General features: G+C 36.5%; 2 protein-coding genes across 2 annotated transcripts; one reads left to right on the top strand and one right to left on the bottom strand.

Annotated features, from left to right (window-relative positions):
- Positions 1-200: 200 nt before the first annotated feature.
- LOC127440203 (tetratricopeptide repeat protein 16) lies at positions 201-14,507 on the top strand. The gene is made up of 11 exons (XM_051696666.1): positions 201-283; positions 376-519; positions 1,274-1,374; positions 2,004-2,133; positions 2,220-2,434; positions 2,562-2,839; positions 3,102-3,204; positions 4,132-4,297; positions 4,481-4,617; positions 4,765-4,900; positions 13,767-14,507. The coding sequence occupies exons 1-11, from the start codon at positions 215-217 to the stop codon at positions 13,920-13,922; spliced, it is 1,635 nt and encodes a 544-aa protein (XP_051552626.1). The 5' UTR covers positions 201-214; the 3' UTR covers positions 13,923-14,507.
- A 3,815-nt stretch (positions 14,508-18,322) lies between these two features.
- Positions 18,323-22,345, bottom strand: LOC127440204 (protein myomaker). Its single transcript, XM_051696667.1, has 5 exons — positions 22,211-22,345; positions 19,563-19,677; positions 19,094-19,242; positions 18,779-18,895; positions 18,323-18,662 (listed from the first exon to the last, which is right to left on the bottom strand). The coding sequence occupies exons 1-5, from the start codon at positions 22,343-22,345 to the stop codon at positions 18,516-18,518; spliced, it is 663 nt and encodes a 220-aa protein (XP_051552627.1). The 3' UTR covers positions 18,323-18,515.
- Positions 22,346-22,586: the final 241 nt, after the last annotated feature.

Below are 22,586 nucleotides of genomic sequence, written 5' to 3'. Positions count from 1 at the left end.
CTCCAGCCGCAGTTTTCAGACACCACGATATAAAGGGGAGCCCATAGTACAAGAAAAAGCAGATAGTCAGTAAGTAATTTATATATATATATATATATATATATATATATATATATATATATATATATATATATATATAATAACCTAATAATCCATAATGTAGAGTCTAGCTGAGAAGAATCCTTTTTCTAGTTATGAAGCAGGTGTTAATGCGATGTCCCGGGCCCAGTTTGAGAAGGCTGTGTCCTGTTTTTCAAAGGCTATTCTGCTCCAGCCACATCAGGTAGAGCCATAGGCCTACATAAAGGATTGTAAGTACTCAAAAATGATCTGGCCCTGAATATTGAGTGTGTGTTATATTCAATGTGCCTGCAGACTCAGTTCCATGTAGATCGAGCAGAAGCATATCTTCAGCAGTGTGACTTTCAGTCTGCAGCACTAGATTACAGACATGCATGCAGTCTGGAACCACAAAACGAGGTCTACCCTCAAAGACTTGCCTTCATCTACTACCTACAGGTACAAGAATTCATTCACAGCGGTTAAAAATCAGATTAGGATATGTAAATCTCTAAATGTATCACTTAAATATTAAAATGCATCACTTAAGCAGCTTGAAAGATTGAAATGGTTTAATTAGACATTTTTATACAACTGAAGCTTGACTTGTTTGTTCAATTTGGTAAATTTGAATCTAATTATAAAATATTTTAGTAAACAGAGCATGGCATGTGAATCCATGTTAATCCAAGAAATGGTAATGGGTAGTTGATTTGACATGTCAAGCAGTAACAGCAATTTGCTAAATGCTAGAAAATGATGCTTCATAATAAAATCCTAATAAAATTAATATTAACTGGGAGAAAAATTCATTCGTCACATCACAGGACTTTTTAAGTAAACTGCATGCAATAATAATAATAATAATAATATATGAAATTTAAAAGAAATTATAACCAGTGAAAGCATGAAAAAATATAGTTTTTTTGTTATATATACATTTTAACATAAAATCTTGATATTGGAAAAAAGAAATGTTATTTTATATTATATTATATGTTATTTTAAAAAAATTACATGTATTTGCCAGCTACCCTAATGCATTTAATGATTATTATTATTATTATTATTATTATTATTATTATCATTGCATTATATGATCATTTGATCTGTAGTTACAACAAAATGCATTTATCACTACCACCTTCACAACCCTCTGCTATCAAGCTAAAAACTCCTGCTTAATTGTTTGTGTTTTTAATTGTCCCTAAAGGGCCAGTGTCTTTATGATGTGGGGATGTTCCTTGAAGCTCTCGAGTCTTTTACAAAAGCTGCAGAACTCAAATCCACCTTTCAGCCTTATCACATGAGATGGTCAGTACAGATCTTAACAGATGCTCAAGTCTGATTTTACAAAGTTTGAGAGTGGGTTTACAAAGATTTGCCACATGCATCTGACTTAAAGGGATAGTTCACTGAAAATTGTCAATTCTCTCATTGTTTACTCACCTTGATGTTGGTCCAAACTCATATGACTTTCTTTCTTCCATTGAAACCAAATGGAGATGTTTGGCAGAAAGACAGCCTCAGTGACCTTTCACTTGAATTATATAAATACATATGCAATGAAGATAAATGGTGACTAAGGCTGTCATTCTGCCAAACATCTCTTTTCGATTTCCAAAAAAAAAAAAAAAAGAAAGAAATTCAAATGGGTTTGGAACAACACAAAGGTGAATAAATGATGATAGAATTTTCAGTTTTGGGTGAACTACTGTATCTATAACAATGGCCATCTAACCATTGTTAGCATGGAAAATCACCACCAGGTGGAGCCACATCCACTTTCATTAACTTTCTCCACCATCACCAAAGGTCCAGCATTGAGTGCTACTGCTTCTTTGATTGTGAAACCACAATGTTTAATCTTCCTCTTTTACAGAATGTCAAATGCACAGGCACATGATTTTCCATCCTGCTCGCTTTGTTATGTTTCCTCATAGCTTGGCTTGTCTGACTGCACTGGGACAATACTCTGACTGTCTTCGGCTGGTCAGTAACTGGCTGGAGACACACGGCCAGTCAGCTGACCTCTTCACTCTGAGAGCACGCTTATACCACCAGCTCAATCAGGTCAGACCATCACTCATTTCTCCAAAAGAACATATTTTCCCTTTATATGTCTATAATAAACAGGTAAGAGGTCTGTATGTCCCCAGATGATTTTGTGTAATCATGACTTGAGGTCAGCACTTAGGCTGAACCCGGGTTGTCCAGAGGCACATGAGCTGATGAAGAGGCTGAAGGAGGCAGCAGAACATTCCCATCAGGCAGCTGTTGAAAAAGCACTGATGGGAGAATTTTCAGATGCATTGGCGAAAATAAACACTGCTCTGGAACATAATCCCAGTAAAGCTAATTACTACCTCTTTAGGTAAGGATCAGCAGAATAGATGGATCTGATGCAATGATAATATGCTATGTGCAAAAAAAGTGCACAATAAATATAATACTCCTATTACATAAATAGAAATGAAGTAAACAAATCTGCATTCTCATAGAGGGATTCTGTATCGGCGCTTGAAAGACTTCACTGCTGCCGTCGAGGACTTAGTGCTTGCTGTTGAGTTCTGTGGAGTTGGAGAAGAATCTCCTCAGGGAGAGATGAAAGAGGACTCGAGGCGTTTAGAAGAAGATGCTCAGACTCAACTGGTGCTTACATACAATGATTTTGCAGTTCAGTGCTTCTCCAAGGGTCTGTACAGTGAAGCAATCGTGCTGCTGAACAAGGCCATCGAGAAAAAGAGAGACAACAGTGAAATGTTCATCAACAGAGGAGGTGTGGACTGAGGGAAAAAAGAGTATTATGGGTTAAGAGTGGCATAAAGACTGTGATATTTCTCAGAAAAATAATCTGAATGATGGCTATTAAATTATATATATAAAAGGTTTCCTGAAATGGCTTACCTATTTTCCTTGCTTAAAATAATGTATATTATTCAGAGAAAACTGGAAAACTGGACTCAGAGCTACTGTTTGGTCATGATCTCCTTTTTACCCAGATTGTTTTTTTAAGCTGTGTGAATGGATCTTTGCACTAGCTGACTATCAGCAAGCGGAGGAGATGGACCCTGACAACACTACTATCTGGCTACGACTCTCTACTATTCACAACACCCTTGGTCTGCACAGCTACAATGACAAGTAGGTTTAAAATATGAAATTTAAAAAAAATTGTTTTAATTTAAATAGAATTTAAATTTGAATTTGACAGCATTTGCTATTTCAGAAATACACCGATCAGCCACAACGTTAAAACCACCTGCCTAATATTGTGTTTGTCCCCTTCGTGCCACCAAAACAGCGCCAACTTGCATCTCAGAACAGCATTCTGAGATTACATTCTTCTCACCACAATTGTACAGAGTGGTTATCTGAGTTACCGTAGACTTTGTCAGTTCGAACCAGTCTGGCCATTCTCTGTTGACCTCTCTCATCAACAAGGCATTTCCATCCACAGAACTGCCGCTCACTGGATGTTTTTTGTTTTTGGCACCATTCTAAGTCAATTCTAGAGACTGTTGTGTGTGAAAATCCCAGGAGATCAGCAGTTACAGAAATACTCAAACCAGCCTGTCTGGCACCAACAATCATCCATGCAATTATCTAATCAGCCAATCGTGTGGCAGCAGTGCGGTGCATAATATCATGCAGATACGGGTCAGGAGCTTCAGTTAATGTTCACATCAACCATCAGAATGGGGAACAAATGTGATCTCAGTGATTTGGACAGTGGCATGAATGTTGGTGCCAGATGGGCTGGTTTGAGTATTTCCGTAACTGCTGATCTCCTGGGATTTTCATGCACAACAGTCTCTAGAATTTAATCCGAATGGTGCCAAAAACAAAAAACATCAAGTGAGGGGCAGTTCTGTGGATGGAAATGCCTTGTAGATGAGAGAGGTCAGCAGAGAATGTACAATTGTGGTGAGAAGAATAGCATCTCTGAATGCTATTCTGAGATGCTGGTTGGCTCTGTTTTGATGGCATGAGGGGGACCTACACAATATTAGGCAGGTGGTTTTAATGTTGTGGCTGATCGGTGTATATGTTCCTTCACACTAATTACAGGAAGTACAAGGAAGCAGCAGACAGGTTTTCTGTAGCAATCAAGTACAGCCCAGGGGTAGTTCAATACTATGAAAATCGAGCCAAAGCTTACAGCAAAGTGGCCAAAATGGAGGAGACCAAGCAGGACACCATCAGGGTCCTTATCTTAGATCCCACTAATGACCAGGCAAGGCTCTCAGCTTTCTCTCACATTAACAAACTGTGGTATACATGTGCTAAATAAAATGTGGAGGAAATTTTGTCTTAAGATCTACAAAAATCATGAAATGGAATGATAGAAAGCACAGAGAGCCTTAATTTATTGTTCCAGTCTTCAAATTGAGTTTATTATACTATTATGTTGGCTTAGGTGGTGCCCTTGCTGTTGAGTTTGCTCCCAGGATGCTCCTTGTATGACATTATGTCCTCTGCATCTGCACAGTTTGTCAAAAGTAAGATGATGGCAAAGATTCAAGCTTTCCAACTTGCAGTCTCCAAGGAGTCAAGGTTTGTAAACATTTAAACACATTCATATATAACTCACTGGGAGTTAACCTCAGAACATTTTATAATAGTTTTGTGTTAATGTAGTTGTAATGCTACAAATCAACTTTTAATTTGAAGAACATCATTTCTTGAATTGTCTTCTGCTAGAATTAGTAGGATGGACCTAACCAAGGACGACAGCCAATCACAAACTGCCTCTCAGGCTTCACTGGCTGAGGATAGACCAAAGCAGGAGCTAAAGCCAGTAGAAGTGGACTGCAAGCTAGTCAAGAGAAAACAACAGGTACAAATTCTGGTTAACAGCAGATTTAAATATATAAAGATCTATAAATAAACAATTGCTTGCATTTGCTCATTGATAGTATTTAAATGCTGGTCATTACAGTGCTATACCCTGTTATGATTATCAGGGGTGCAGCTACCCATTTCTGAGCGTGTATGTGAAACTAAATTTTGCGCGGGGGGGGAAATAATAAGTGCAACTTGTGATTAGTACAATCACAAAGACATTTATATGTTTTTGAAAGAGATTGATACTTCTGTTTGCGGAAGCAGCATTTCATTGATCAGAAACACAGTGAATAAATGTATTAATGTTGCAAATTATTACTGTTTGAAATAACTGTCTTTACCTGTAAAGGAACAGGCCTGTTCTTTTGAAACATTTATTCATTCTGCTAAAAAACACTGTCACCCCATCCTTTAGATATCATTCTGATGTGTAGCCACTCATAATGTAATAACAAATCATAATGTAGTAACTGCACATAATGTAATAAGTTTAATGTAATAAATTAATTTTCTCAAAACCCAATAATAATTTCATTATGTAAGAGCACATTATGTAATAAAGTATTTTTTGCTAAATTTAATAGGTTATTACAATATGAGAAATGTATTACATTATGAAATCACCTAAAATTTTAATTAAAAATGTAATAATTTTCAAAATAAAACAAAAGTATCCTTTTTAAGGCATAAAAAACATTGGTATTCCTTTACAGAAGTAAATTAAATCTAAATCTAGTCTTAGATTTATTAGTAAAATATACGGAATACACTGTATTGAAATATTCATGCAGTTATTATTATTATTATTATTAATAGTATTATTATTATTATCACTGTACATTACTATATATATATATAATATATACTAACATACATTATACTACTATTAATTATAATAAAATTATATTAAAAACTTGTTTGTTATATATTTATTTTTATATTTATATATGAGCCAAAGACAGTTTTAGTCTTCAGTTAAAAAAGTATATAACATGCTTTTCAATTTTTCAATGACAACTAAAGGTATACATACTCAGGGTTGTGAGGGTTACTTTTGAAATGTATTCCACTACAGATTACAGAATACATGTTGTAAAATGTAATTTGTAATGTATTTTGTTAGATTACTCAAGGTCAGTAACGTATTCTAAATACTTTGGATTACTTTTTCAGCACTGGTAGATTTTTTTCACTTGTTTTAACTATAAAAACTCTGCCAGTACAGTAAGACAAAATACACATGTTAAAAATACATTCTCTGAAAAACCTAAATATCTTATGCAGTGTTGTTTCTAAAACAAGATCAATCAAATTGATCTTGTTTTAAGGATTTTTAGATATTTTTACAGGAAAACAATAAAATGTTTTTTATCAAGAATAAGATTTTTGCACTAATATCAAAGGTCTTACTAGAAAAAAAGAAAATATGATCCAAAGTGAATTTTCTTGATAAAAAAATATGATCATGCTTTGTAACGTGCATGTAAAATGGCTAGAAATAGCATTTTAGCTTAGCGTAAAGCTGACAATTTACACAAGGTTTATTTCTATTTCTTCTGCTCCAAACTTACTTCAAACTTACTTCTCTGTCTGCTCGTATGAATGTAACACATCATAAGAAAGTGTTTCACCGCTGTTCAAATGCACTTTGAATCGCATCATTTACATGTATAAATGTTTTCCATCTGAAAGGACTAAATATTAAATGAAACAAATGACAATAAAATGCAAAGTAATCTCTTCAGTAATCAAAATACTTTTTGAATGGAACTGTACTATAATTACCTATGATTTAAATTGTAACTGTAGTGGAATACAGTTACTTATATTTTGTATTTTAAAAACGTAATCCCATTACATGTACTCCGTTACTCCCCAACCCTGTACATACTGATAAATGACAAGTAGTGTGAGATAATGATAATGTGCACAAAGTATAGCCTACATTGTCAAAAAAAAAAAAAAAAACAGTATAAAACAGCTTGTGGACAACCTGTCACCTAACGTTACATTTACTTTAGGAAAGTTAGGCCTATAATGTCCTTAGCTCGTTAGTGAGCTAAAAAATTGAAGACTCTATAGAGGAACATATAGCTAAAATTATACATTATGAGTTGCTACATGATGTGCTAATTTGGTGTTAGAGAAATTCTTCTTGTTATCTTAGCACCATTTAAAATGGTTGTGCTACTTAATGAAGATTGGAAATTGAAAAACAATGTCTTTCAGTTGCTGGGGTATTACATTTCTCACACAAAAAATTCCTAGTGAATCCAGACTTTTAACATAGACTAAAAGGTAAGAGTTTATACTGTATGTATATATATATATATATATATATATATATATATATATATATATATATATATATATATATATATATATATATACCGTTGAAGTCAGAAGTTTACATACACCTTAGACAAATACTTTTAAACTCAGTTTTTCACAATTTCTGACATTTAATTGTAGAAAACATTCCCTGTCTTAGGTCAGTTAGGATCTCTACTTTATTTTAAGAATGTGAAATGTCAGAATAATAGAAGAGAGAATGATTTCTTTCAGCTTTTATTTCTTTCATCACATTCCCACTGGGTCAGAAGTTAATATACACTTTGTTAGTATTTGGTAGCATTGCCTTTAAATTGTTTAACTTGGGTCAAATGTTTTGGATAGCCTTCCACAAGCTTCTCACAATAAGTTGCTGGAATTTTGGCCCATTCCTCCATACAGAACTGGTGTAACTGAGTCAGGTTTGTAGGCCTCCTTGCTCGCACACGCTTTTTCAGTTCTGCCCACAAATTTTCTATTGGATTGAGGTCAGGGCTTTGTGATGGCCTCTCCAATACCTTGACTTTGTTGTCCTTTTTGTTATTAACAATTGTTATTGATTCCATGCAGAAAATCACATTGACATAACAGAAAATGCTAAATCAAACCACATGAAATCATAACTTACCCCCCCACCCTGAACATTAACCCCCCCACCCGACACAAACAAGCACTCCAGTGGTCAAAAACCAACTGACATAGACACACAAATAGACAATAAAATTGGGTTTGGGTTCCGCCATATGCTTTAGGCAACATTTCAATAAATGTCAGAATTAAACACTCTGGACACTTTTGTCCATACCGCATGCAAATGCAAGATAACGGGGTGTGACTTAACTTCTCCGGTTAGTTTAATAGATAGGCTTTGCAATGGCAAAATAGGGTCAAGAACTTTCTGTTCAATACAAAACCAGGGAGGGGCTCTCTCAGGTGGAAGCGACCAATGAGCCAAATGTCTGAGACCGAATGCATAATAATAAAACAAAATCTTGGGTAGGCCTAGCCCACCATTGTCAATCGGCCTATGCAACTTATTGAAATGTAATTTGGGATGTTTACCATTCCAAATGAAGGACTTCGCTATGCTATCAAATTGCTTGAAATAAGAGAGGGGGACATCTATAGGGAGTGACAGTAGCAGGTAGTTGCATTTTGGAATACAATTCATTTTAATAACATTAACCTTTCCAATCATAGATAAATGTAATGAAGCCCACCTGCCCACATCGCTCGAAAACCTTTTTATTAAGGGATCAAAATTAACTCTGACTAAATCACACAAATTTGCTGGGAATAAGATGCCCAAATACTTAATGCCCTGTTTGGGCCACTAGAAGGCACCCGGCTGAAAAGCCATTACTGGGCAGAACGCTGTCAGAGACAAAGCTTCGGATTTAGACCAATTGAGTCTGTATCCTGAGAACTTAGAAAAGGAATTAATAATTCTGTGGAGGCAAGGCATAGATCTAGTGGGGTCGGAGACGAATAATAAAATATAATCTGCATAAAGCAGAAGCTTACCTCCCGCCACCACTCCTGGAAAATCATCTTCCTTTCTTATCGTGGCTGCTAATGGTTCCAGGGCAAGACAGAACAATAATGGGGAAAGAGGGCAACCCTGCCAGGTGCCCCTATCCAGAGTAAAATAATCTGAAATTAATCCATTCATTTGTACCGCCGCTACCAGGTGTCTATAAAGTAACTTAATCCATCTAATAAAAGTATTCCCCAACCTGTATATTTCCAAAACTTTAAAAAGATAATCACATTCTACCATATCGAACCCCTTTTCGGCATCAAGTGAGATGGCAGCGACCGGAGTCTGATCATTCGCCACTGATTAGAGCTGCGGCCCCAAATAAACCCCACCTGATCTATATGTATAAGAGATGTCATAACTTTACTTAAACGGTTGGCCAAATTAATTTTTGACAATATTTATCTAGCTGAAAATATAGCTGGATCAGGGAAATTGGACGTTAACTCTTACACTTGCTTGGATCTTTGTCCTTTTTAAGAATCAGACTGATCTGGGCTTGTGTCAAGGTTGGCGGAAGCTTTCCATTCTTTAATGATTCCGTATAAACTTCCAACAAATGTGGAGCCAGTTCTGTAGAATAAGATCTAAAAAATTCAGCGGCAAAGCCATCTGGCCCCAGAGCTTTGCCTGTAGGTAAGGCCTTAATTACCTCATCAAGCTCCTCCAAGTTTATCTCAGAATCAAGACAATTGTTTTTGCTCAGTCGTCAGTTTAGGGAGATCTAATGGTTCCACAAAGTTTTTAATATCTTCATCAGTAGACGAAGATCTGGAACTATAAAGATCAAGATAGAATTCTTTAAAAGAATTATTAAAATCAGTGGCCGAGGTAAAAATTTCACCACCAGCAGATTTCACTGAGGGAATGGTAGATAAAGACACTCTGCTTTATATATCTAGCCAAAAGCTTCCCTGCTTTGTCCCCCAACACAAAATATGACTGTCTTGCCCTAAATAACCAAAACTGCACCTTCTGTGACAAAATAGTATTATATCTGTATTTCAATCGGGTCAATTTTCTGAGGCCATCAGACGACATTCTGCATTTCAGCTCTGTCTCGGTACTTTTAATATTCTCTTCCAACTCCACGAGTTCTCGTGCTTTGGATTTTTTGATGAATGAAGCATACTGTATGATCCGACCCCTAAGAACTGCCTTAAGTGCCTCCCAAGCCACGCCCACAGAGGATACTGAGGACCAGTTGGTCTCCATATAAACATTGATTTCAGTCTTTAACATTTGTTGGAAATCAGGATTTTGCAAAAGGGATACATTAAAGAGCCAACTATATGATTTTCTTTTCTCCATATGTGGCAACACCTCTAAACTCACCAGGGTGCGATCTGAGACTAAAATGTTTCCAACTGAGCAATCAACAACAGATGAAATGATGGACATAAAAAGATATATATATATATATATATATATATATATATATATATATATATATATATATATATATATATATATATATAAAAATAGATATAGATATAAAAAAAAATCTATTCTAGAATAAATCTTATGAACTGATGAAAAAAATGTATAGTCCCTACCAGATGGGTTCAAAAGCATAAATATTAGCCAAAATCAACCTTTGCCTCTGAATTTCTGCTAAAACAATAATGACTCTTCCTAATTTATCTTTAATCTGTTTGAGACATTTGAATTGTAGATGTTTACTTATCAATATAATGACTCCCCTGCTCTTACTTGAGCCAGCACTGAAGAAAACATGCCCACCCCATATCTTCCCAAATTTTTCAGCTTCCTGCAGGGAAAGATGCGTTTCTTGAAGAAACACTATATCATATTTTTTTACGTTTAAGAAAAGAAATAACCTTCCTTCTTTTTATGGGGTGCCCCAGCCCATTCACATTCCACATGGAGAGAGACAGTCCATTCATATTAACATTTGACATTTTGACATATTAGAGAAATTAGATTGTGTGTCCAAAATAAAATAAAGAACACATTCCACATTAGTGCAACAATCAAACCCTGAACTTTTCCCAGAACAGAAAAAACTGAAAAACGAAAAACGTGCGCATTAACCCCCGTGCATGACAGCGCCAACCGGCGTACATCCCTCTAAACTCAAACGGTCAATGTTCGCCTATGGGAGCCCCAGCGACAATTTTGCTGTCGGATTGCTCAAGTCCAGTGCTTCTATACAAAAATGTGTAATAAAGAATTACACAACAGAAGATAATCTATAAAACGAACTCCAGTCCATAAGCGGAATAAACACACACAGAAAAACGTGTATTCATCCATTTAATTGTCTCGAAGGTGTGTTCCTCCACAAAACAAGCTCCAGCCTCTAGCGGAACCAACAAAAAAAAAAAAAAAAAAAAAAAAAAAAAAAAAAAATGGGCAGTTCAGTTCTTCGGGCAGTCAAACTCACTCCAATGTCCTGCAGGAATATTGTACAAAAGCAACTCCAGCCGACAGGAGGCATAAGCACCCAAAACGAGCAGATTCATCCACAAGCTGTCCCAAAGAAATTATATTACACAAAACAAACTCCAGCCATTAGGTGGAATCAGCACAAAGTGAAACAAAAAGGCACCCAGCTTCCTTGGACAGTCGAGTGTATGTTCAGTGAGACAGGTCCACTAAACAGCAACATGAAAATCACCAAAGGGCTTACTCACTCCAATGTTTTTATGTAGGCCAATGCTTGCTGTGGGCATGTAAATATTTTATGGCAATCCTTAGTATCTATTCTCAGTTTGGCCGGAAACATCAGTGCAAAAGCGTTCTTCCATTGATGTAAGAGTTTCTTGCATTCCTAGAATTGATCACATTTCTTTCTTGTCGAATTCGCAAAGTCTGGGAACAAGAAAATGTTGTGGTTCTTCCAAGAGAGCTTTCCTTTACTCCTCGCCTCGCGTAACACGAGCTCTTTATCGGATGATCTCAGTAATTTGGCCAGAATTGATCGTGGCTTGTCTCCCTCAGCCGATCTCCAAGCCGGCACCCTGTGAGCTCGCTCGATTTCCAGCTTATGGCCTGTTATGTCGAGCAGACTGGGGAAGAGCTCGTCTAGGAATTTCACCATATCTCTGCCTTCTTCATGCTCAGGAATTCCAACAATTTGGACTTGTTTCGTCAGCTACGATTCTCAAGATCTTCCAATTTTTCCAAAATGCACTGCAAATCTTCCTCGGTAGCTAGCGGATTAGCAGCTAATTCCCTCTCCGATGACTCCAGATAATCGATTCGTCTCTCAATGTCCATTCGTCTCCATGGAAGAAATCGATTGAAATATTACAGCAAGATCATCCAAATCTGCAATGACTTTCGTCAGCATTGCCGACAAATTCATCAATTCACGGCGGATTTCTTTCAGTTCACCATCCGAATTGAGTCCGGGGCTTTCAGCCTGTTGCTCCAGGGAATCCTCCCGAGCACGTAAGTGTCTTTTAATATCTCCAGAGCCCGAGGATTTTGAATTTTTTGAAATATTGTCTTCCTAGAACAGTTATGAATCAGGGTGTATCGAATCTCACCGGTTTATGACACAAATAGTAATAAAATTAGCAAAGTGCGCAGAGCTCACCACTCACACGTCTGCTCCTCGCATGGTGTCACGTGACTCGACTTTGTTGTCCATAAGCCATTTTGTCACAACTTTAGAGGTATGCTTGGGGTCATTGTCCATTTGGAAGACCAATTTGCGACCGAGCTTTAACTTCCTGGCTGATGTCTTGAGATGTTTCTTCAATATATCCACATAATTTTTCTTCCTTATGATGCCATCTATTTTGTGAAGTGCACCAGTCCCTCCTGCAGCAAAGCACTCCCACAACATGATGCTGCCACCCCCATGCTTCACGGTTGGGATGGTGTTCTTCGGCTTGCAAGCCTCCCCCTTTTCCTCCAAACATAATGATGGTCATTATGGCCAAACAGTTCAGACCAGAGGACATTTCTCCAAATAGTAAGATCTTTGTCACCATGTGCACTTTTTTATGGCAGTTTTGGAGCAGTGGCTTCTTCCTTGCTGAGCAGCCTTTCAGGTTATGTCGATATAGCACTTGTTTTACTGTGGATATAGATACTTGTCTACCTGTTTCCTCCAGCATCTTCACAAGGTCCTTTGTTGTTGTTCTGGGATTGATTTGCACTTTTCGCACCAAACTATGTTCATCTCTAGGAGGCAGTTTGATGGCTGCGTGGTCCCATGGTGTTTATACTTGCATACTGTTGTTTGTACAGATGAACATGGTACCTTCAGGTATTTGGAAGTTACTCCCAAGGATGAACCAGTCTTGTGGAGGTCCTCAGTTTTTTTTCTGTGGCCTTGGCTGATTTCTATTGATTTTCCCATAATGTCAAGCAAAGAGGCACTGTGTTTGAAGGTTGGCCTTAAAATACATCCACAGGTACACCTCAAATTGACTCCAGTTAGCCAATTAGTCTATCAGAATCTAATTGGCTAATTCCCTAAAGGCTTGACATAATTTTCTGGAATTTTCCAACCTGCTTAAAGGCACAGTTAACTTAGTGTATGTAAACTTCTGACCCACTGGAATTGTGATATAGTCAATTAAAAGTGAAACAATCTGTCTGTAAACAATTGTTGGAAAAATTACTCATGACATGCACAAAGTAGATGTCCTAAATGACTTGCCAAAACTATAGTTTTCTAATATGAAATCTGTGGAGTGGTTAAAAGTTTTAATGACTTCAACCTAAGCGTATGTAAACTTCTGACTTCAACTATATATATATATATATATATATATATATATATATATATATATATACACAGTAATTTATGTGTTATATGAAAAAATTATATATACTATTGTTTTTAAACAATGCACTTTGCAATTTCTGTGGAAAAACTAATACAATAAATAACAAATTATTTGCTCCAGTTATATTTTATTATATCATTACAGCTGAACATATGTGCTTTCTCAGAAAGGCTGAATCTTTAAATTGTGACATTAATCTCTTCTGTTTATGGTGTCAGCTGAATCAAGCTGTAAAAAAAGCTCTGCACCAGAGGAAGCCCCTGCACAATGACGGGCCCAGTCTGGCCCCTGTCCACCCTGTGCGAGAAATGCCTGGCACTCAGGAACGGCCTTATGTGTGGAGGAAATTCGGGGGCTTTGGGCTCCATTGTTGAAGACTTGATGGAATAATTCAGTCTCAGCGATTCTGGTGACTGGATAATCTGTTTCATGCATAACACCATTAGTCCACTGGGCTGACAGCTTAAATAACATAGTATAGCTAATAGCAAAATTATAGATTGTCTGAGTTCTATTAATTTCTCAATAATAAAAGAAAAGTTTTGAGTCTATAATAGAAAAAAGAAAGTAAAAAATATTAATTATTCATTTATTTTATCAGTAGCTCAGCAGAAACAATTGCTTTTGATTACATCTTTTTAAATATCAATTTAAAGATCAAGTTTGTAACTTTTTATATGTAAACAATTTTCTTGTATCCCAACTTCATACACAGAGATAACTATATGTGCCGCACTCAAAACATTGTTTGTTTAAGCTTCCCGACCAGCCCTACACTGTAAAACTGGCTTAACCAGTGGCGCAAGTTTGGTTCCACCAGTTTGGCTGACCAATGGCAGATTGGGGGAGTGTTTGAGAAACCTGTTTTAAAAGAGTCTTATTTGTGCAGTTATGTCCAGTGACACTAGTGGTGCACATATTATACACTGCACCTTTAAATAACATACATGTAGAGAATGTTTCCGTATCATTCTGTTAATGTCATGTGCGATATGACGGGTAGGGAGGGAGGGACACAAATGTGAAGAGCACTGTTTGAAGTTATGTTGGACATTAACTCATAAAGTAAGGGACATTATTTTGCCATTATATTTGATTTTGTCAGTTTCTTGCATATTGCAGGAGGAGTTGTTATGTTTGTAGCAGCTGTTGCTGCTCAGAGGTCCTCAGCAGCTGGGGAAGCAGCTGAGAGAAAGAACAGCATAAAAACACCACTAACAGCTGATCCCAGACTTTTATCACAGGACTTTACTCTCCCTTGCTAATCGTGAAACACATGTTTCAGCCCCTAGAGGAGACAGACAGACCTAGATTTGTTGACAGTGGAACAATCAGACGTCATTTTCCGACTTTTATTGTCCTTGTCCAAAAAGAAAACACACATGAATCAAAGACTTTAATCTCTGTAATTTACCCTCCAGTCTTGAGTTGACTGTACAGACTGTGAAGAGAGCATTTGGCTAACTGTGAGGTCATTAATTTTCATCAGTAGACATATGGCTGCTCTTTGTAGATGATTCAGGGAAAAACTTGAACTATGAAACACACTTAACATTAATTAACAGTTGTCTTAATCTTATTCAGTATGTAGAAAATTAAGATTGCTGTTTTTTCAATCCTAATGGACCCTTTTCACAGACTGTGATGATGCATTTCCACATTAATTTGGCAGCGTAAATCTAGCAGACTTTTGTATATTTAAAAAAAGATTACATTACACTGCTATGACTGGGTTTTAAATACAGCTGCTGAGGGAGTGACAGTAAATGTGTCATATTTTCTCTTCTGACTGTGGGCACACACATAAAAAAAAGTTTGCTTGGTCTCCCATGTACCTCTATAGAAGTTTACCCCGCTATAGTTTATTGCATTTTTATTTGCATTTCAAACCTGAAAATATGAAAAGGGTCCATTGTGACATCTCTTAAATTTATCAAAACGACAGCAGTTTGAAGTATCAGAGGTATTTTTGATGGTAGTGAGTCTGGGAATTTGTAAGATTGTGGTAAAAGTGCTTCACTAAAAGTGTCTAGTTGAACTTGTTATCCAATATTATCCAAAATCCTGTGGTGCTCAACCCTTCTGATGATTTACTACTTCCAGTAGAGTTTACTTCCAGTTCTTATTCTTATCTTCCAGCTTATCAAGATTTTCAGATTCACTTGAAAATTATAGACAGGTATAATAGAGCATTATTGGAAATGAACTCTTCAAGAAGGTAGATCTCCAGAAGGTCTCAAAACTCTGAATTCAAGTCTATAACCATTTAGGATGGTCACTCTTCTTTTTTTGCCTCAAGTCTCTGTATATTAGCCTGCCATAGTCTTTGTCATTTTAATTAGGCAAATGAGCACCATTTCAAGCATTATATTTAAGCATGGGATTTAATCAGGATTATATTAATAACCATAAATGTTGCATTCATTATTGAAGCTCATTTTGGTGACCTACCGTACTACCAATATAGAGGGGAATTAAAAAAGCATCCTCAGCTTGACAATCACAGCAGATGCTCCAGTTTAAAGGAAAAAATGGTGGATCGTCTTGATTTGAATACAGTAACCCAGTAAAGTGGAAGAGGGCTGTTGAAGACTATGGAGCAGAGTCAGACCATGATGACAACCAGCAGTCTAGATACGTTTGCTTTTGAAAGAACTTTGCGGAGGTGGGGCTTGGTGGAGTTTCCTCAGACAGTGCGTGTGGGGGGGCCGAGACCACGAACAAAGTGGTTTTAAACAGAAAGTGATCATAAAGAAGCCCAGAAGTGCTTCACACTGGTGTAATAAAAGTATAAGGTTACTCGTTTTGCCAGATTAGGACAGACAGCCAAGAAAGGCAAGAGTTGCCAGCTTCCCCCAGACAAAAACACCTTTCTCTGGGCACAGGAGCTATTGGCCTGGCCTCCTGTCAAAGAAGTCTTTACAGACCAAAATTTCATTCACGTTTGGTGGGAGACTGTTTTGTTTAAAACATGCCGCGTGCCTTTGTTATTTTTGGAGAGAGCAAGGAGTGTGCAGATGGAGCAACTTAAATGGACTGAAGTCTGAAATTCAATGATGTTTTGAGAAAGCCGCAATTTTTGATTCCTTGACTTTCTGTAATATGCAAGTTAATTTTCCTTGAAATGTATGCAAACAGAGCTTATTCAAAATAAATGCAAAAACAAATAATGAAAAACAATTTTATTGAAAAACTTGGAAATAAAAAAGACACAAAATTAAATAGTATTTTTCCTTTGCAATAAATAAATATATATTTACACATAATTGCCCAGTTTGTTGTTTCAGGAAACTGAAACAGAATCATCCGTAAATATCCCTGGTAAATTAAAAATGTTGACCTCTTTCTGTCTACTGCAATATACTGTATATGCTTTATAGTTTTAGTTACAGTAACAGCTTAGTTGTACCCTAATGATATCTGAGCTGTCTGGCACAAATTGGTTGAATATAAAGAATTAAATGGCCTTTTTGCAATCTTTAAAACAAACATAGACAAGTGGTCTCTACTGAGGAACCTTTGAAAGACAAGTTTATTCATTTTGGATAGATAGTGCGTCTGCTGTTTTTGTGACTCATAAACTTTCCAGCTGGATTTTAAGAGTACTTGCTCTTGTAGCAGTCTTTTCTCTTGAGATTTAGCTGTCCTGGTCATGAGGACTTTACTCTGGTCGTGAGGTCTTCACAATCCTTTTCTTACCATGATTCTTTAAACCCACTTATCATTACGGACACCTTTTCAGACATTTTGTGACAGTCAGGTATCATTCTATCCCTACTAGTAAGTTGTCCAAACCATACTTGGCCTGATGGGAGGTTGTATAACTGTCCTCATTTTCAGAGTACTGTTAGCAGACACAATTTCTTGCATTACATGGTGCGTGGCCGGGACTTGTGAAATGGTAGGCCAGGACTACATGTCCGAATCCAGGGTTTTTGGGGAGTGGTCCAGATTGTCCTTGCTTTCTCCTTCATCTGAGGTTGTGATGTCTGCCAATTAAAAGGGAGTGAGATTAACATAATGGACTTAATTTTGGGGAAATTAAAGGAATAGTTCACCCTAAAAGGAAAATTATATCATCATTTATTTACCCTCATGTCGTTCCAAACCTGTATGACCTTGTTTTATTCTTGGAACACAAAAGGATAAATTTTATAGAATGTATTGGTTGCTCTTTTTCATGCAGTTGCAATGAATGGGGACTGGAAGTTTCAAGCTTCAAAAGGAATGCAAAAGCACTATAAAAGCATCATAAAAGTGGTCCATGTGACTTGTACACCATATTCCAAGTAAAATGATTTTTTAATTTTATTTCTGTTTTGTGTGAGAAACAGACCGAAAACTGCTGCGACCAATCGTTGAATTAGTAAGCTATATTTGAAAAATTAATCAGTCTGATTTGTGAATGAATCTTTCAATCAATCGTTCAGTGTTTGCGAATCGGATCAACTGCTCCACTGAAAACATCGGACTCAAAAGAACAATTTGTTCATGAATTGAACATTGCTACTACTTTCATGAATGTGACAAGACAGGCATCAGGATTATCAGTGAATAATGTCTTAAAATTTTGGTCTCTTCCTCACACAAAGTTATTGTATAGCTTCAAAAGATAAGAAAAAAAGAATAGCTTCTGAATATTGTGCACAAGTCATATGGTTCTCTTTAATGATACTTTTATCGTGCTTTCATGTCCTTTTGGAAGCTTGAAAGCTCCAGTCCCCATTCACTGTAACTGCAAGCAAAAGAGGGACCTGACATTCTTCAGAATTTCTCCTTTTGTGTTCCACCGAACAAAGAAAGTCATAGGGGTTTGGAATAACATAAGGGTGAGTAAATGATAACAGATTTTTTATTTTTTTGGCTGACCTAACCCTTGAAATGTTCACTCTGAGACAGTTTGTCATCTTAGATAGACTCTCAGGGTGAGGATCACCTCTACAGCTTCGCTCAGATAAAAAGATGCATCATACACAGCAGCAGAGGGTGTAGCAGTTGAGTTTGGCTGCGTTGCGGCCTGTCCCGACATAGCGGTTCTTCTTGGGTAGCAGCAGAATAAAGGACACAGCCAGTGACACATGGTAGAAACTGTGGACGTAAGCATAGTCCCACTCCTACAGGAGTAAACAAGCAAGTCATTACCACAGATTTAAGCAAACATTCTTTTTTTTTTTTTTTTACAAACTATGTACTGCATTCTCTCAGTGAAACTGCACATATTTTTTTTTACCTCAAAATAAAAGCGAAGCATCAAAGCAAGAGCACCAAAGCAGCATCCTGGACCCACTTGTTGAGTGTAAACACTTTTGTCTGGATAAAGACCTTTCTTTTCCTTCATTTTTTGTAACTGAAACACAGGAAATACAACATTGTAAAACCCTGTGATTTCATTTGAGGTAGAAAATAAAATCTTACGGCTCCATTAAGCAAAATACAGTTCCTTGTCAAGCTTATTTGGGATGTTCTGCAGACCTACAAGATTAAAAACGTGCCATATGTTCACTGTAAGTGCAGATGAGCAGCATCTGATGCTTCTCAGACTCACCCATTTGACTGTTATCATGAAGACAGCTGTTCCAATGGGACCAGAGTAGATGCCGTAGCCCCAGCGGTCCTGGTAGATCCTCACAGCCGCGGTTAGTACCCCAAACATGGTGAGTGATGAGCGCTTCGGTTCATCAAAATCTCCCAGTGCTGGATGAGTGTTAGAGAATTGAGCATATACAGTATTCTTTGCATGACACAGTGGAATGCTAGATATAAACACTTGTCATATTGTTAACATTGCCTAAGAAAAGTAATATTTTAAATAGCTTTGCTGACTGTTTGACCCATGTAGGAGAACACCATGGAGTATTACACTTTAAATGGCTTACAGATGTAATGAATATCTACCATCGCAGAACATTAGCTAAAAGATCTGATCAATGTGTATATAGGGAATTATGAAGTATTTGAAACTATTTTGCACAGTAATTAGATTTAGGTTATACAGTAGCAGATTTTTTTCTCACCTAGTAGTGTGACCCACATAGAGATAGCTGTGCCATAAACACTGAAGTACTCTAGAATCTCATACTTCATGAAACAGAGTATGGACAAGCCCGGTCCATCACACGCATGGTAAATCTGAACACAGACGGTGAGAACACTTGGATTAATGAGCAAGATTTATAAGTGTGACATTTTAAAACAAAGAAAAGTAATGAAGTAAAATGAAGGAGAACTATGTAGGGAATATTTAAGAAATATTTATATTTCTAGGTCACTAATCAAATGTAAGCTAATTTATGACATTTGTACAATAGGTCAGATTTCCTTGCTTTTGTTGAAGCACACAAGATACTCTATCATGCTGGGATAACATGGATCATTGCTCAAACTTCATTTTAGTTTTATAAAATGGCTTACTATGTAATGTGTGTAAAGATGGATCAAATATTACAACTTTGTTGTCATGGCATAATACCAGTAGGGTACAATGGGGCTCAATGCCCATGCCCTGGGGTAAAAGACACTTTTAATCAATTTTTCTCCTAAAACACTGAAAAAAAAAAAAAAAAAAAAAATTATAATAATATTAATAACAGTAATAATAATAAAACCTACCACAGCACTTTGCTAAAAACCTATTTGTCACTGTGCACTGCAAAATATGTCTGTTCCATCAGATCATTGCGTGCAGTGTCTAAAGTTTGAGTTTGAGGTAATTTGATGCAATAGTTAATATTTTTTTAAATGTTGAAAATCTATTTAGCTAATGAAAATCCCTGAAATTTTCACATTTATTTTGAGGCAAAATATTTATCGTTTTCAGATTTGTTGAAGGTGATTAAATTAAAAGTTTTTAATAACTGTCCAATAAGTGAAAGGATAGTATTTGGGGTAAAAAGACCTCCAGTTGCAGTGGCTAAAGGCCCCCATTAAACACACACACACACACACACACATATATATATATATATATATATATATATATATATATATATATATATATATATATATACATATGTATATATATTTTAAGTAGTGGGAATAGATTTGCTTTGAAAATTGTTCAAAGTGGGCTCACACTGACTCATCCAATCACAATTGAGATTAATTTGTTTAAAGAATACTTAAGATGTTAAGAAATGTCAAATGTGATTGAAATTAACAGAAAATGGTGCATACTTTTCTGAAGTGGTTATTTTGAAAAAGCATTTTCTTAATTTGTTTCTCAAAAAACCATCTTGCTGTCTCAAAAGTATTCGCAAGTTGACAAATTTTGCCAGTATCACTATAATCCCCCTAGGTGCCTTCTACTCTAAAAGTGGAGGTCTTTTACCCTAAGTGCGGGGTAAAGGGCTCACTCGTCACCTTTAAAAGTAAAAAAACAAACAAAAAACAACCTTTCATTATAATGTCTTTTAACACAAATGATGTTGCGCCATCAATATTTAATAAAAATACATATATTTTTCCATTCTTGATACACTGTGTGACCAGAGAAAAAGTAAATTCCTTAAGGTGTGCCTTTAGCCCTGTTGTACCCCTAAACCTTGTAATCTGGTAAATGCTGTAATGCCGGTAAATCCCTGATTCCATCACACTAAAATCATGTTAACTAGTATTATGGTTACATCTAGCGGTTATACTTTTGAAACAGTGAATTATATAATGTTTATGGACTGGCCCCATTCACTTCCATTGCACCGTACATGCCTGACTGTAACTATGATTTTTTTTCTATTTATTTTTTTATTAAAGGTTTGAGTCAAAATTATGTATTGGGGTAATCAACATTATGCCAGAAATGCTGTCAATTAAGCTTAACTTGTATTGAACCTGAAACATTTCTTTTAAAACAAAAGGGGGTACATACCAATATAAATGTTTCAGTTCAACTTTCCAATTAAATTGTTATGTTAATTGTCATGATAAAAAAATCATAAGCTAAATAATGGCATTTTCACAAGGAGTTGTAGAATATTGTACCCCAATGTAAATTTAAAAGTCCCTATAAGAGATTAGATATAACTTTTCATGTTTTTGACTAGAAAATATATGAGAAAGAGCTACCTTAATGTCATAGGCCACATACACACTGCAACTAAATTCAGTTGTCAGTTCACCTTTTAGTGCTTAATCCTGTTCTGTACACACAGTTCAGTAAACTACCACGAACATTACAGTCCACAGCCGCTTAGACACGCATAAACAAAACAGTGATTCTGTCAATGGCAGTTAACTATACATTGTCAGATGATAATACATCTCTACTGGATAATTTCTTTGCTCAGAAACAGCGAACAAAAAACAGGTTAAACTGTTGGGCAAGCTGCAGCGCACACAAATGTTGTAGTGTGTACGTGGCCACAGACAGAGACACAGCTGCAGTTTTGCATTACCATCAATTGTTTTTCAGATTCAGCTAAATGAATCAGCTTGAGGTTTGTGTACTTTACTTAATTGGCTACTTTGTAACTCATTGAGTAGATGCATTCTAAAGCGTTGAACACAAGTACAATATTACAAATTACATTTTAACAGATGGCACAAGCTATAAAGATACTGAAGTCCCTTTAGTATTTTTCCACACACCATTAAAATGGATGCAGTAACCCCTGTATTTCTATTACATTTTTTAAATTTTTATAAATCTTTAAAATGGACCCATTACCGCTGTGAAGAACATTGTGAAGAAATACACCATGGCCTCCATGTGGAAGCCTCTCTTGGCGGCCACACTGGCTGCAGGCAGGAACACCAGACTGCTGATGGTGGGCAGCAACATCTTGGCGATAAACGCTCCCATTTCCGATTTCTGGAGAACTTTAAGAAGCACTTAAGAGATGGTCTGCTCGTTTCTTATGGCCAAATCTTTCTGAGAAGTGACAGAGAAAGTGCACAGTGACTCACCCACTTCTTAGCTCACACAAGCAGCTGACTCTTTGTAGGATCTTTAAAGTTTAAATGGCTCAGTGGGGTTTGTATTCGCATGGTCATCAGAACAGCAGCTGTGTGCATGGAGGACTGGGAGAGGCCTTGCAGTTATG

The sequence above is a fragment of the Myxocyprinus asiaticus genome, chromosome 4 (assembly GCF_019703515.2).
Source record: "Myxocyprinus asiaticus isolate MX2 ecotype Aquarium Trade chromosome 4, UBuf_Myxa_2, whole genome shotgun sequence".
Taxonomy (NCBI): domain Eukaryota; kingdom Metazoa; phylum Chordata; class Actinopteri; order Cypriniformes; family Catostomidae; genus Myxocyprinus; species Myxocyprinus asiaticus.
This window is presented reverse-complemented; position numbering and strand designations above follow the sequence as displayed.